We start from the raw sequence: 15,971 nt of genomic DNA, 5'->3' as shown, positions 1-15,971 counted from the left end.
TCACACAAGAATAGGCTAAATGTCAAAAGGAGAGTGAATGGGTGACGGGCACTGGGGGTTATTCTGTATGTTAGTAAATTGAACACCAATAAAAAATAAATTAAAAAAAAATGTCAAAAGGATGGCTGGTCATTCCTTGTATTTGCCATGTCTGAGGATGTATACCTATTGGATAGTTGGGAGGAACCTCAGTGTTCTTTGATAATACAAATTAGGCTGATGAGGAGCATGAGGGTTTCTCACTGTGCGCACATAGATAGTATTGGATTTTGCTACATATTATAAAGTCTAAAGAAAGGATGGTATACAATGTAAATTTGAGTGTTTATCAAATTCTGTTTATGACTTTGCATCTTTTCTCTTGATGAGAGCTGAAAGTGGTGCTGGTGAAAGTATTATAACTTCTGAGATGATCCTTAACCATACTGACCATGAAAATCATTCTGTTGTTTGTTATTTAGAAGAATAAACTCTATAAATACTTATTTTAATTTTCAGAAGAATTCATATCAGAGAATAAGTCAGGATTTTCCTGAAGGTTTCTGTGTTCTTTTAATAAAAAAATACTGCAAATAGTTGAATGTCAGGGAGGACAGGTTTTAGGAAGTTTTTAAGAACCATCAAAAAACTTTGCAGACATGATTTGTAGTGATTTGTAGTCTTTTTGTTAACTTACCCACAGTCTGCACTTCATTTCAAGAGATTTAGCCCATGTGCCCTTTCCTGATATGATCCTTTAGAATAGGCTGGCCAATCCTGGTCACATCCATTTGTTCACATATTCCTGGAAGCTGCATTGGCACTACTACAACAGTGTTGAACAGACCGAATGGTGGAAAATATTTAATATCTGCCTTTTTGTGGAAAGTATGCCAATGCCTACCTTATGATAATGATGTTCTAGGGCAGTAAATATTTGTTTTTATTGCCTTCCCGTGTATAATTTTTGTGCCCTTTGAATTAAAGAATTTTACACAAATTTACCATTCAGTCTCACTCAGCCTTATGCTAAGATTGGCATTACAACTTATAAAAACTTTTTTTTTTTAACAGATGGGTTTTAAAAATAGCTTTGATTTAAGGGACTCCTGGGTGGCTCAGCAGTTGAGCCTCTGCTTTTGGCTCAGGTCATGATCCTGGGGTCCTGGGATTGAGTCCTGCATCAGGCTCCCTGCAGGGAGACTAGCCTGCTTCTCCCTCTGCCTGTGTTTCTGCCTCTCTCTGTGTGTCTCTTACAAATAAATAAAATCTTTAAAAAATTTATCTTTGATTTAAGAATCCAACTTAAAAAAAAAATGATCTATTTATTTGAGAGAGAGAAGGCGGAGGGCAGAGGAAGAGAATCTCAAGCAGACTCCCTGCTGAGTACAGAGCCCCATGAGGGGCTTGATCCCACGACCCGTGAAATCATAACCTGAGCCTAAATCATGATGAGCCAGACACTCAACTGACTGAGCCATCCAGGCACCCCATGAAACCAACTTTTCTATTTTGATTTCTAACCTGAATTAAGGAATATTCCTGTTGAAAGAGGTACTCAAATGTATGGTCAATTTTGCAGCACTGTTTACTCTGTGTGGAATTCTGGTATGTTCTAAATCAGATACCTCTTTCAGTTCATCAAGAGGATGTAATAGTCACAAATACATATGCACCCAACCTTTGAATACCTAAACATATTAAACAAATACAGATCTGCAGGGAAAAATAGACAGTAATACAATAATAGAAGGGGACTTCAGTACCCCACTGTCAACAATGGATAGGTCATCCAAACAGAAAACACTGGACTTGAACTATACTTTAGACCCTATGGACCTAGTAGGCATATGTAGAACATTCCATCAATAACTCACAAATATGTGGAGATTATACAACATGCTACTAAACGACCAGTGGGTCAAAGGAGAAATCAAAAGAAGCATTTTAAAATATCTCGAAACACATGAAAGTGGAAACACAGCATGCTAAAATGTATGGAATGCAGCAGAAGCAGTTCTTAGAGGGAAGTTTATGGTGACAAATGCTTACATTAGGGGAAAAATACCTGAAACAAACAACTCACCTTTACATTTCAGAGAACTAGAAAAAGGTACAAACTAAGCCTAAAGTTAGCAAAAGGAAGGAAATAACAAAGATCAGAGCATAAATAAATGAAACAGAGATCAGAAAAAAAAAATAGAAAAGATCAATGGAACTAAGAGCTGTTTTTTGAAAAGATAAATACAATTGACAAACCTTAAACTAGACAAGAAAAGACTGAAATAAAATAAAATGAAAGAAGAGACGTTACAACTGATAGCACAGAAATACAAAGCATTGTAAGAGACTACTGTGAACAACTATATGCCCACATATTGGATAACCTAGAAGAAATGAATAAACTCCTAGAAATTTACAACCTACCAAGACTGAACCAGGAAAAAACAGAAAATCTGAACAGACTGATAACAAATAAGGAGATTGAATTAGTAATCAAACAAGAAAAGCCCAGGACCAGATGATTTCTCTGGTGAATTCTACCAAACATTTAAAGAAGAATCAATACCAATTGTCAAATTCTTTGAAAAAAGGTGAAGGAAGAGTAGAGAATGCTCTCAAACTCATTTTATGAGGCCAGCATTACACTGATGCAAAAGCCAGATAAGGACAGTACAAGAAAAGGAAACTATAGGCCAATATCCCTGGTGAATGTAGATGCAAAAATTCTCAACAGAATATTAGCAAACCAAACTCAGCAGTACAACAGAAAGATGATACACTATGATCAAGTGGGATTGATCTCTAAGATGCAGGGTTTAACAGAAAAATCAATAAATATGATACACAACATTAATAGAATGAAAGATAAAAATCATCTCAACAAATGCAGAAAAAGAATTTGACAAAATACAACAACCTCTCATGGTAAAAATTCTGAAAAACTGGATATAAAAGGAATTATTTCAACATAGTAAAGGCCACATATGACAAGCCCACAGTTAACACCATACTCATCGGTGAAAGGTTGCAGTTTTTCCTCTATGATCAGGAACAAAACAAGGGTGCCATCTCTCACCACTTCTATTCAGCATAGTACTAGAAGCCCTAGCCAGAGTAGTCAAGCAAGAAAAAGAAATAAAAGGCATGCAAATCAGAAAGGAAGAACTAAAATTTCCTTTGTTTGTAGATGATTATGATCTCCTGAATAGAAAATCTTGAAGACTAACCACAAAAACTGTTAGAAGTAATCAACAAATTTGGTAAAGTTGCAGGATACAAAATCAGTATGCAGAAATCAATTGCATTTCTATACACAAAAAAACAAACTATCTGAAAAAGAAATAAAACAATCCCATTCACAAGATCATTAAAAACAATAAATTAGGGACGCCTGGGTGGCTCAGCGGTTAAGTGTCTGTCTTCAGCTCAGGGCGTGATCCCGGAGTCCTAGGATTGAGTCCCACATTGGGCTCCTTGCAGGGAGCCTGCTTCTCCCTCTGCCTATGTATCTGCCCCTCTCTCTGTGTCTCTCATGAATAAATAAATAAAACCTTTAAAAGAAACAATAAATTACTTGGAAATAAGTTTAACCAAGGAGGTGAAAGATCTGAAAAGAAAGAAATTGAAGAAGACACATATAAATGGAAATCCACCCATGTTCATGGATTGAAAGAATTAATGTTGTTAAAATGTCCCTACTTCTCAAAGCCATCTACAGATTCAGTGCAATCCCTGTCAAAATTTCAGAGGCATTTTTCACAGAAATAGAAAAAACAATCCTAAAATTTGTATGGAGCTACAAAGATTCCAGATAGCCAAAGCAATCCTGAAAAAGAACAAAGCTGGAGGCATCATACTTCCTGATTACAAAGCTTTAGTAATCAAAACAGTATGGTACTGGCATAAAAATAGATACACAGACCACTGGAACAGAATGAAGAGCACAACAATAAACCATCATGTACATGATCAACTAATATTTGAACAAGAGAGCCAAGAAGACTCAATAGGGAAAGGGACAGTCTCTTCAATAAGTGGTGTTGGGAAAACTAGATAATCACATGCAGAAAAACAAAATGGGACCCTTTTTAAAAAATACTAACAAAAATTGGGCAGCCCTGGTGGCGTAGCGGCTTAGCGCCGCCTGCAGCCCGGGGTGTGATCCTGGAGACCCAGGATCGTGTCCCATGTCAGGCTCTCTGCATGGTGCCTGCTTCTCCCTCTGCCTGTGTCTCTGCCTCTCTCTCTCTTTCTCTCTGCATCTCTATGAATAAAAAATAAATAAAATCTCTAAAAAAATTAAAAAAAATAAAATACTAACAAAAATTAACTCAAAATGGAGTTAAGACTAATGCATATGACCTAAAGCTATAAAACTCCTAGAAGAAAACATGGGGGAAAAACCTCCTTGACATTGGTCTTGACAAGTTTTTGGGATATGACACCAAAAGCACAAGCAACCAAAGCAAAAACAAGCAGATCCATATCAAACTAAGAATATTCTGCACAACGAAATATACAAAATAAAGATATCCTAGAGAATGGGAAAAAGTATCTGCAAATCATGTATCTGATAAATATATAAGGAACTCATACAACTCAATAGTAAAAGCAAAACCAAAAAATGGGCAGAGGAACTGGATGGACATTTTTTCAAAGACATACAAATTGCCAACAGGTTCATGAGAAGATATTCAATATAACTAATCATCAGGGAAATGGAGATCAAAACCACTGAAATCTCACCTCACACCTATTCAAATGGCTATTTTTTTTTTTTCAAATGGCGATTATTAAAAAGACAGTAAGTGTTGGCAAGGCTGTGGAGAAAGGGAACTCTTGTACACAGTTGGTGTGAATATAAATTGGTACAACAACTATGGAAAACTGTATGGAATTTCCTCAAAAAATTAAAAATAGTACTACCATATGACCCAGCAGTTCCACTTCAGGGTATATAACTGAAGAAAATAAAACTAAGCTCTCAAAGAGATGGGTGCCTGGGTGGATCAGTTGGTCAGGTGTCTGACTCTTTATCTCAGGGTCCTGGGATTGAGCCCCAGGTTGGGCTCCTTGTTCAGCGGGAGTCTGCTTGAGGATTCACTTTCCTTTTCCTTCTGCCCCTCCTCACTTAAATAAATCTTTAAAAAAAAAAAGAATCTCAAAGAGATATCTGTACTCCTGTTTTCAATGCATCATTATTCACAATAGCCGAGATATGGAAGCAACCTAAGTGTCAGTCTATGGATGAATGGATAAAGATATTATACATATATAATGGAATATTATTCAGCCATGAGAAAGAAGGAAATATTGCTATGTATAACAACATGGGTGGGCCTTGAGGGCATTAGGCTAAGGAAATGAGTCAAACAGAGAAAGAAAGAAATACATGATATCATATAAACAGAGAGTTGAATGGTGGTTAACAGGGGCTAGGGGTGGGGACGAACAGGAAGATATTGGTCAAAGGGTACAAACTTCAGTTATAAAATAACTTTTGTGGATCTAATGTATAGCACAGTCCCTGTAATTAACAATTCTGGGGCAGCCCTGGTGGCGCAATGGTTTAGCGCCGCCGCAGCCCGGGGTGTGATCCTGGAGACCGATATCGAGTCCCACATCGGGCTTCCTGCGTGGAGCCTGCTTCTCCCTCTGCCTGTGTCTCTGCCTCTCTCTTGCTCTCTCTGAATGAATAAATAAATAAATCTTAAAAAAAAAATTCTGTATTATGAACTTGAATGTTGCTGAGCTATCTTAAATGTTCCCAGCACAAAAAAGAAATGGTAATTATGTGAGGTGATACTGTTGTTAACTAACTTTATTGTAGTGATCATTTTACAATATATAAGTATCACATCAACATGTTATACAAATTTAACTTACACAGTGTTGTTATATGTCTATTGTATCTCAGTGACGCTAGAAAAAAAAAGAAATAAAATAAATTGCATACCGTTTTACCCCATCTGTCTCCCTAAATCAGACAGATAATCCTTAGATAGTTCATAGGTTTTTATTTATTTAATTTATTTTTTTAAGTGAGTTGAAAAGGAGTAGACCAAGCACAGATAAAGCCTGCTTATGAGTATAGAACTCTTTGGATGGGTATGTTTGTATTTGGGACATGTCATTATTTTATATAAGGGGGAATGCCCCACTCTAGCCCCTTTTCAGTGGCATGGATGTTGGGGAGTTGCTGGCTAAAGGGAGGAACTTTTTGGAGTTCTCTATAATGTTTTATTTATTTATTTTTAAAGATATTATTTATTTATTCCTGAGAGACAGAGAGAGAGAGGCAGAGACACACACAGGCAGAGGGAGAAGCAAGCTCCTCACAGGGAGCCTGATCCTCACAGGGAGCCTCAATCCTAGGACCCCAGGATCACACCCTGGGCCAAAGGCAGGTGTTTAACCACTTAGCCACCCAGGTGTCCCTCTATAATGTTTTATTTTTTTAAATTTTTTTCTATAGTGTTTTAAAGCAAAACAAAAGCTGCATTCCCTTGGAAGTTTTAACTGCACATGACCTACTCCGCTGCTCTAGGTTATATAGCTTCAAGTCAGTGTATTTCCCTACTATGGAAATGAGCATTAGAAGTAGATTAGTGTTTAAAGTATACCATACCCGAAACCAAGATTCTTTGAGACGAGTATTATGGAGTAGTAAGTGGGAGAGAGCAATGGACCGGGACCCAGGATGTCAGAGTTCCAGTGACAGCTCTAGTATGTTTTGTGACTTTGAGCAAGGCACCTAGCCTTTCTATGTTTATTTTCTCATCTGTTAAATGGTGACAATAATATCTATTATATTTACCTCAAAGGATTATTGAGAAGCTAAAGTAGTTTAATATGTAAAAGGCTTTTGAAGTGTGTAGTGTTGTACAAATACCATCATACAAAACTAATGTCCACTTTGGTCTTTATGTTCTTAAAATTGAAGACAATTTTAAGCATGTTTCTTTAATGGATCTGCCATCACACAGTATTTAAAATGATGATTTAACCCTAGTAAAACTACTAATATGTGTATAAATGTCATTGCTCATCTAAATAAAGAGTAAATTTGATGAATACCCAACTTGATGACTAAACTGTTATTTGTAGTTTTTTTATGATGTATTTAGAATCTAAGGGAAATATCCTGTCAGATTTAAATGGACCTTTACTAATGCTGGCTATCTGGTTTCTGCAGGAGTTGATCTAGAGCAGTCAAGAAAAGAAGAGGAACAACAGATGTTACAGGATGCCCGCCAGTGGCTCAACAGTGGGAAAATAGAGGATGTAAGGCAGCCTCGCTCAGGGGCCACAGCCCTCCATGTGGCTGCTGCCAAGGGCTATTCTGAGGTCCTCAGGTATTGTCCGTTTCCATTAATCAGGAGTTTGGTAGACCAGGGGAAGATGAGCTGGGTTTTGGAAGCAGGGGCCGAATTAGATTTTCAACTACAATGTGTTTCTTTCTTAATTGTTTTCCTCTCTGATCATGCAGTTCTTACTTATATATTGCTGATATTAATCCATAGATGGTCTCCCACCCTCCTGCTGTCACTCTAGCTTCTCACTGACTGTATGATACGAAACACGGTTGAGGTTCACTGGCCTAGAAGATGACCTTACGTGATCTCTTCCAGTTCTGTGATTTATCATTACTATCCCTGCAGGCTCCTCCTCTGGTGACATGTGATCATTTGGGTCCTTTTTGGACATAGATAATTTCTTTGCTTTCCTTAGATGAATGCTACAGGTCTTGAGTGTGTAGGGTCCCATTAGATAGGATAGTTCCCCCCACTGGCATGAGGGAATTTGGATTCTGCTCCTCTACGTGCTCCGTTTTTCCTTACATCCATACACACTAATGTAGCTTTTGGTGCTTACTGTTGACAGACTTTCCCAAATACATGGGTAGCAAATAGCATTGTCTGTGGGGCTGTTGCCAGAATCCTCCAGAGCTTCGTATCCCACCTACTCTGCGGTTTCTAATAGGCGTGACAGTATGTCGGTAGACCGTCTCTGCCTGAGAGTGACATTCATATTCTGCTCACTTCTTCGGTGTCTGGAGGCCCGTGATATAGGTAACCTCAATCAGGCCAGTACAGTTTGGGGCCTCAGGAGTCCTACTTTTCTTCCTTTACACACACAGATTATAGCTTTGTAGTTAGCAAGAAGTCCCTGCAAATACTTCGCAGAGTTGGGAGCTTGAGAGTCTGCAGTAAACGTATGAATTCCTCTAAAGATCAACTGGAAAGTTAGTAAGTGCCCCGAAGAGAATGGAGTTCTCATTTTAGATGTTCTTTCCTCGTACTGGGGAATGGAAAACACACCTTGTAGCAGAGTTGTGTGGTTTGGCAGATTTAGTTAGGCTTTAGTGAATCTCAGAGGTGTACACCTTTCTAAACACTCCTCTTATGTGACGTCACGCGGATGTGCCTGGGAAATACCCTGTGACCTTTCAGAGTGGATTGATAACTGCCCTGTGTGGTTGGTTCTCAGTGTAGGAACCGTGAAGCCCGAGTTGTGCCTTAGAGGACAGAAGTGATCACAGCTTCCCAGTGGTTCAGAGCCAAAATCTGAAACACCAATCAGGTGATAGTTTATTCAGCAGGAAGCTGTAATATAGAGGGTATAAATGTCTTGTTTGGGGTTTTCTTCTTAGACTTTTAATCCAGGCTGGCTATGAACTCAATGTTCAGGATTACGATGGCTGGACTCCCCTCCATGCTGCTGCACACTGGGGAGTGAAGGAGGCTTGCTCCATCCTGGCAGAAGCACTCTGTGACATGGATGTCAGGAACAAGCTGGTTAGTATGCCTGACTCTGAAAGGGCAGTGAAATCCGTGACTATGTCTCTAGAACAAAAGGCTTATTAAGATCTTAGTTAAATGGCCGGGGCTTCCTGTCCAGGGAAATACACATCACAGGTAGCTATGGCTCTGTTCCTCACAGCCTCCTCGCTGCCCACTGCCGCATTATCAACACAGAGATGTTCGCTATATAAAATAAGACTCTACTGATCAGCATTCTGATTCTGTTTATGTTTAAGCCCCTAAAATAAATATGAAAAAAAGATATTTGCTCTTGGCAGAAATGGGCATTGGGAAATCCTAAGATTGCTGTCTGTGGTGAAGTATGAAAGGTTTTATTTTACTTTATTTTTAATTCAAAGACTTATGATAGCTGAGCTCTACTCTCATCCAGTCTTTAAAAAAACATTATTGGGCGCCTGGGTGGCTCAGCTGTTGAGTATCTGTCTGCCTTTGGCTCAGGATGTGACCCCGGAGTCCTGGGATCGAGTTCCGCATCCCCGCATGGAGCCTGCTTCTCCCTCTGCCTGTCTCTGCCTCTCTCTGTGTGTCTCTCATGAATAAATAAATAAAATATTTAAAAATATATATATAATGACAAAAATCCTTGAGTATGGCTAAAAATAGTTATTCAGCCTCACTTCAAGCAACTTTAGAGGCCCTAGAACTCCTATCTCTACATCTAGTGATTTTCTAGGAATCCAGAGCATCCAGAGCCATGGCTTTTTATTTAGTAGCTGTTCTTACCTGCCTCACGTCTTTCCTGAACCTGGCTTTCATCTCCCGATATGGGCTAGGGTCCTGAACTGATGTTTCTTAAAAGAGACACTCTTCTCTCACTTAAAGGGGCATGACTGCTATGACTTAATCTTTAGTGCACATGTATACCTTCTTTCCGAGGCTTTTAAAAGCCCTTTACTGGATTTATTGTAGCAATTAAAACCATTTTAAAACAGGTACAAGTAGAGATTTCAATTGATTATTTGCCAAGAGGCAATAAGCGTTAGAGATAATGTGGTGATTTCCTCAATACTGTTTTATAAAATATAAAAACATATATTTAAAAGACTTGCTGAGTTTCGTTTTGTTTTAAAGGAAAAGAGTATGTGTTCAGGCAGGCTGGGGGGTGTGCAGAGTGGGAGAAACCGAGAGAATCTTCAGTAGGCTCCACACATGGAGCCTGCCTGAGGGCTTGAGATCGTGCTTGAGCCAAAATCAAGAGTTGGACGCTTAACCAACCGAGCCACCCAGGTGCCCCAGCAGACTTGCTGTTTCTTATAATGTTTCCTCTGTGATAGATGATGGTGTTACTATAATGTTGAGTAGATAAGTTAGGGAAGCTATCACTGGAACAAAGGCATAAAGTGGATATTGAATAGTTCTCTGATAGAGTCACAACATCAGTGCTTCTGTTTTCTGTTGACCATGGTACCCCTTTTCTCTGCCAGGGCCAGACACCGTTTGATGTGGCTGATGAAGGGCTTGTGGAGCACTTGGAGATGCTCCAGAAGAAGCAGAATGTGGTAAGTCTTTGGTTAATGCTTTTAAAGCTTTTGTAACAGTGCAGTCTGTACCAGGTACTGAGGTCACTTGTTTTAGTTATGTCTCCTGAGAGCTGAAATGGGCATATCTACATTTCGGAGATGGTAATTGTTCCCTCAGGGACTAGCAACAGTCTGTTAGAAAATATCCCAGAAGCCATTTGTTGTTAAAGTTCACTTGTTAAAAGGTAGCCTTCAAGCAGCTGAAAATAAAAAAATGACAAGAACAACAAACTGATAATTACTATTGAGTTCTAGAAAGTGAATGTGGTGTACTCAAATCAGAGTCTTTTCCAAATAGAGAGTACCAAGGTAGAGGACATCTCATAACTTTTTTCTTCCCTTATTGACTGAAAGGACATCTTTATTTAAAGTAAATTCATTACAGAGAGGAATATATTTCTTTCTTAACAAAGCAACTGGGGCCACAAACCAAACCTGTCTTTTGGCATTGGAAAGTAGTTGGTCAGTGATTCATACATATTCAGGATTTATCAGATACTCAGAATTCAATCCTCCCTTCTCATTCTAAATTTTTTATTTTTTGGTTACATGTACCATTTTGTTGCTTAGTGCTGTATAAGAGAGCTACCTAAGTATGGTACCCATGTACCGAGTGCAGAATGAAAAAAACCCAACCAAACCTCAAGATACACAGTGAATAATTCACATTTTCTGCCTGTAAGTGGCATGAGTAATTTGGGCAAGGAGAATAAAGATCAGCTACCGATGATCAGGGCTGATGTCTGAACAGAGTGGGACAGAAAAAAATCGCCAGCTTTCCTTTGTGTTTTCCTTTGCATGTGTTGTGGCTCAAGGTATGTGAACTCAAGTTTAGGACAAAGAGAGAAACTTAGAGTGGTTCTGAAAGAAAGAACTGTGGAGTTCACTGGTAGGACAGATCAACTCTATCACGTCTGGACCGGTAGAGTGAAGATCCTCATGACTTCAAGGTTTATTGGGAAAATTGCATATATAAAGTTCAGACAAACACAACTTTCAGTTCATTTTGTTTTCTTTGGTGAACATCTGGAATCTAGACAGACTTAGGACTCACCACACACAGAATCAGAGCTGTTCTCTAGCAGCATCAGCCTTCCTAAGATGTATACTTCACTTAGTTAGGTTTTTGTAGTTTTTTAAACTTTTTATTCTGAAATAATTTTTAGACTCACATAGAAGTTGCAAAAATAATATATCCAGCATGGTTTGGTATTTGAACATAAATAATATTTCACTAAATGACATTTCTACACTAGGAATGGTTCTCATCTTTGGTTCCTGCATAACTTTGGGGTCCAGGGATATAAACTCATTTTTTTCTAGAGCATATATCTAAATACCAATTTATTCTAAGGACTTATTTCCCCTTGAATACCTATTTTTTTTCTTGAGAACTATTGCCAGCCTAATTCAGTGTATGGTCATCAAGAATTCTTTGAAAGTTTCTCCCCTCCACACTTACCTTTTCTAATCCATCAGAAGCCAGGCTTCCCCTCCCCCCCCCTTTTAAGTTTATTTATTTATTTTTTTAGTAATCTCTCTACACCCAACATGAGGCTCGAAGTCACAACCCCCAGATCAAGAGTTACATCTTCTTCCGACTGAGCCAGCTAGCTTCCCTTAGAAGCCAGAGTTTTTTTTGAGGTTTGGGTTTGGATATTTGATAAGAGCAGTTTTATTGAAGCTCTAACACCATGATTTTTCTCTTACCTTGGATGAGGAATTTTCTCTGTCATTGTCTTCTAAGGAGGCCCAACCGATAGGTTCCTCTTTTTCTCAGTTCTTTCTTCTCCTTTTGGTGTCGGTCCTGTTTTCTTCAGAATAACAGTACTATTTTGAGTTCTCATCGCTGCTGATTTTTACTAATAGTCAACTTCTTCCCTTTCCTCTCTTGTTTTCTCAATTTCCAGCTTCGAAGTGAAAAAGAGACACGGAATAAGCTCATTGAGTCAGACCTGAACAGCAAGTTACAGAGTGGACTCTTTAAGAAGTAAGACATTCACGGCTTGGGAAATGATGAGCTCTGGTGTGTGTGGGTGCATATGTGTGTATGATGATGTACTTGGTTTAAGAATTTATACAGTAAAGAAACTGTGTTCAGCTTAAGCCAAATGATCTTTGAACACGTGGGATGTTTGAGAGGCAAGAAGGTGGCATTGATATATGGAGGAGATAATGAGGATGGATGAATGTGGTATTTATTTTTTATTTTTTATTTGTTTGAGAGAGAGCACATGCAATTATGGGCAGAGGGGAGGGAGAAGCAGGCTCCCTGCTGAACAGGGAGTCTGATGCTAGGGGATATGGCGCTACATCCCAGGACCCTGGGGTCACAACCTGAGCTGAAGGTACAGGCTCAACCGACTGAGTCACCCAGGCGTCCCGGGTGAATGTGTTTTAAATTTAGAAATTAATTGAGACTGTATACATTTCCCCACCAGCTTAGGGGTTCCTAGTCCTAGTTGCATCACTAACTCTAAGTTCTATGAAACTCTTAAGTTCTATGAACTCAGGGACCATGTGTATTTTGTTTACCACTGTACCAGGGCCTAGTGATTCCTGGCCTGTAATAAGCACTCTGTAAACATTTGTTAAATGACTTTTTGAAAATATTTACCTGCCTAATCACTGTTAAGATTCATGGGCCTCCTTTTTCTTGTGTGTTGAATGGGCTAGATTTATTTGAGTAATACTCTGAAGTCAAATGCTGAACCTCAATCTGCAAAAACCCAAGAATTCAGAAAAAGGTAGATGTAAAGAAGGATTTATTCTCCTTATGCTTGTCAGTGAACTTAAATAGTTTGCCATTTCTGAGCTACACTCAAATTGTCATCTTTAATTTAGCAAAGAGAAGATGCTCTATGAAGAAGAGATACCCAAGTCCCAAGAAATGGAGGAAGAAAGTAAAGAGTCCAGCAGCTCCAGCTCCGAGGAGGAGGAGGAGGGTGAAGATGAAGCTTCTGAGTCAGAAGCTGAGAAGGAGGCAGGTAATGCCAATGTGTTGATAGCACAGAACTCTGTCTCCATACTGCAGGGAGGTCACTGCTTGTCAGAGCTAAGGGCCTCAGAGGGCTCCAAAAAGAGCTTCAAGGTTAGTGTTCAAAGATAAGGTACCAAATTTCAAGTGAAAACTTTGTTGTGAAAGCTGTAAGCTATGTTAGAATATGTGTACTAGTTTCTATGTAGCCATATGCTAAGGTGCACAAAAATTCCTTTTTTAAAAAAGATTTATTTATTTTATTGAGAGAGAATGAGAGAGCCCTCACACACATGCATATGTTGTGAGCAGGCAAGGAAAGGGAGAAGGAGAGAATCTCCAGCCAATTCTGTGCTGAGCTCGGAGCTCAAAGGTGGGTTTGATCCCATGACCTTGAGATCATGACCTGAGCAGAAATCAAGAATTGGATGCTCAACCAACTGAGCCACCCAAGTACTTTCCAAAAATATTGTGTAAAAGAGCCAGCTGTCTGATCTTGGGTTGGTAGAGTGTAGAGACCAGATTCTAAAATTCAGTATGCTTAGAGGCTGAGGAGGTAAGATCTTGCAGAGGCACATTTGGTCAAGTATCCTTAACCAGCTGGTGAAAATTTGCATTTAATTCTCAGGTTCATCTGATTCCCTAAACAGAATCTCAAGATTCTGATTTCCTTCATTTTCCTTCTGATTACACGAAGGTCCTTCAATTCCTGAGTTGGGCATTGAAGAAGGAACAAAATCATATTTACCTTTATGACTCTTGTTGATATTATATATGCTTCATATGGCATCTCTTAAGTTTATCATACGGCAAGACAAGAAGCCCAACAGGGAGGGTAAGGTGCTGAACATGGTCAGATCAATAAGCTGTAGAATCACCCATAGATTATGATATACAGGCAGGCAAACACTGAGAAAAGAGTAACCACTGAGCCACCTACGTGCCCCAAACACCCTTTGATTATACTATACCTTTGATGACTTCTGTCCAGAAACCATCTACAACCACTTTCCCCACAACCATCTTTGCCTGTAGTATAAATCCCAAGTCCTGTAGCCTGACCTTCAAGATCTCTCATAATGTATCTTCAGCTGACCTTTCCAGTGTTGTCCATCAGCAGTGTCATCTACTAACCAAGTTGGATTGCTTGGTTTCCCCAAACATGCCCTGGGCTTCCCTATCCCTGAGCATTTATTTGCACCTTGGAATTCACTTCTGACCATCAAATGAATGATTTCTGTTAGAAGCCATAGGATTTACCAGGATGAAGAGGCCTTCCTTTAGGTTTTCCTATACCAAAAACTGAAAAGGAGTGGACCACCTCACTGTTCTCCCCTGAACATAATTGCTCTCCTGTTTGTATCCCTCTAGAACTTCATACTTCGTCTCTGTTGTAGCACTTAACGTTTCGGCTGGGAACTCTAGGGTGATCATTTACTCCTAGGTCTCTGCATGATGCCCAACACAGGACACACATTCACATTCATTAAATGCTTTTTGTTGGATATATCTAGGGGATACACGGGAATAGGAAGGCATATACATGAATAAAATACATGCCACATGAGAGGTATAAACATAGTCATTGGTATTCACTAGTAAGAAAGATTATATTTAGTTTGGGGGATTATAATGACACTTTACATTTGGGTAGTGCTTTTTTTTTAAATTTATTTTTAAAAATTTTGGGGGGTAGTGCTTTTTACTCTGCAGTGCACTTACAACCACACCCTGAGAGATGTATTATCACCACATTTTAGAGTGGGAAATTGACCCTGTAAGGGGTGAGGCAAATTGGGTTTCATAGCTGGTGAATGGTGTGCCTGAGATCCTGGGACTCCTCAGAGAAGCAGGGGCGGAGTGAAATGTGGAAATTATCTCCCTAAAAAAAATGGAAGCTAAAGGTATGGAAAAGGATGAGATTTCAAAGGAAGAGATTATAGAGAAAAGATGTACAAAAAAGAATCATGGGGCATCCTATGTTTAGGAAGTGAAGGAGGCAAAGAAGGTATAGTCAGAGAGGTTGAGGAAAAACAGGATGTGTGTTTCTGCATCACAAAAGCCAGGGTAGGAGTGGGATGGGAGAGGTCAAGAAAGAGACAACAGTTAGCACTTTGTGTAGACTGATGTAGGCAGAAGCCAGATGGTTCCAGCAAGCTTCCCTGCTCATTTCTGCCACTTGATGCTTTATTCATGTTTCAAAGCCCAGCTCAAATCAGCTTCCTTTATGAAGGAACTTGTATCATCACAGATACAAGTTTTTCTCCCCTCCTCTGACTGGTAGCTATTTGTTTGAACCTCTTTTATATTACTTATACTAGCTAATATTAGTGTTATTTCTTTCTCATCTCCTCTCTTCTTCCCCTACCAGCAAGTTTCAGAAGCACTGAAATGTATTGTGTGTCTTGTTTATCTTTCTGTCTTCCATAATGCCTAGCACTGGGCCTTCTACATGGTAGGTGCTCAATAAATATATGTTACCTAAGTGTATATTGGAAGAATGTGGGGAACTGAATTATGTCTAAACCTTTCCAAATGATGCCCAACACATTATGTATGTACTGAACAAGTATTTATTGAATGTGCTTATCCTGTTTTTAAAGATCCACAGATACGACCTCATAAAATGACAGTTTTCATGTGCCTTACACATAAATGTAGTTGTAA

The 15,971-nt window shown here is 39.1% G+C and overlaps 1 protein-coding gene across 12 annotated transcripts in view; it reads left to right on the top strand.

Moving 5' to 3' along the window:
* The window catches only part of PPP1R12B (protein phosphatase 1 regulatory subunit 12B), a 205,135-nt gene that overhangs the window by 54,046 nt on the left and 135,118 nt on the right, over positions 1-15,971 (top strand). For all 12 annotated transcript variants that reach the window (XR_005361781.1, XM_038541861.1, XM_038541860.1 and 9 more), the window contains exons 4-8: positions 7,178-7,337; positions 8,636-8,780; positions 10,232-10,306; positions 12,238-12,317; positions 13,172-13,314. Coding sequence is in view for 11 of the 12 variants with exons in the window: in XM_038541861.1 (XP_038397789.1) it covers positions 7,178-7,337; positions 8,636-8,780; positions 10,232-10,306; positions 12,238-12,317; positions 13,172-13,314 (603 nt within the window). In the remaining variant the exon portion in view is untranslated. The remainder of the gene's footprint in view (positions 1-7,177; positions 7,338-8,635; positions 8,781-10,231; positions 10,307-12,237; positions 12,318-13,171; positions 13,315-15,971) is intronic.

Source organism: Canis lupus, chromosome 7, assembly GCF_011100685.1.
Source record: "Canis lupus familiaris isolate Mischka breed German Shepherd chromosome 7, alternate assembly UU_Cfam_GSD_1.0, whole genome shotgun sequence".
NCBI lineage: Eukaryota > Metazoa > Chordata > Mammalia > Carnivora > Canidae > Canis > Canis lupus.
The sequence above is the reverse complement of the archived record's forward strand: the minus strand, read 5'-3'. Positions and strand labels throughout refer to the sequence as shown.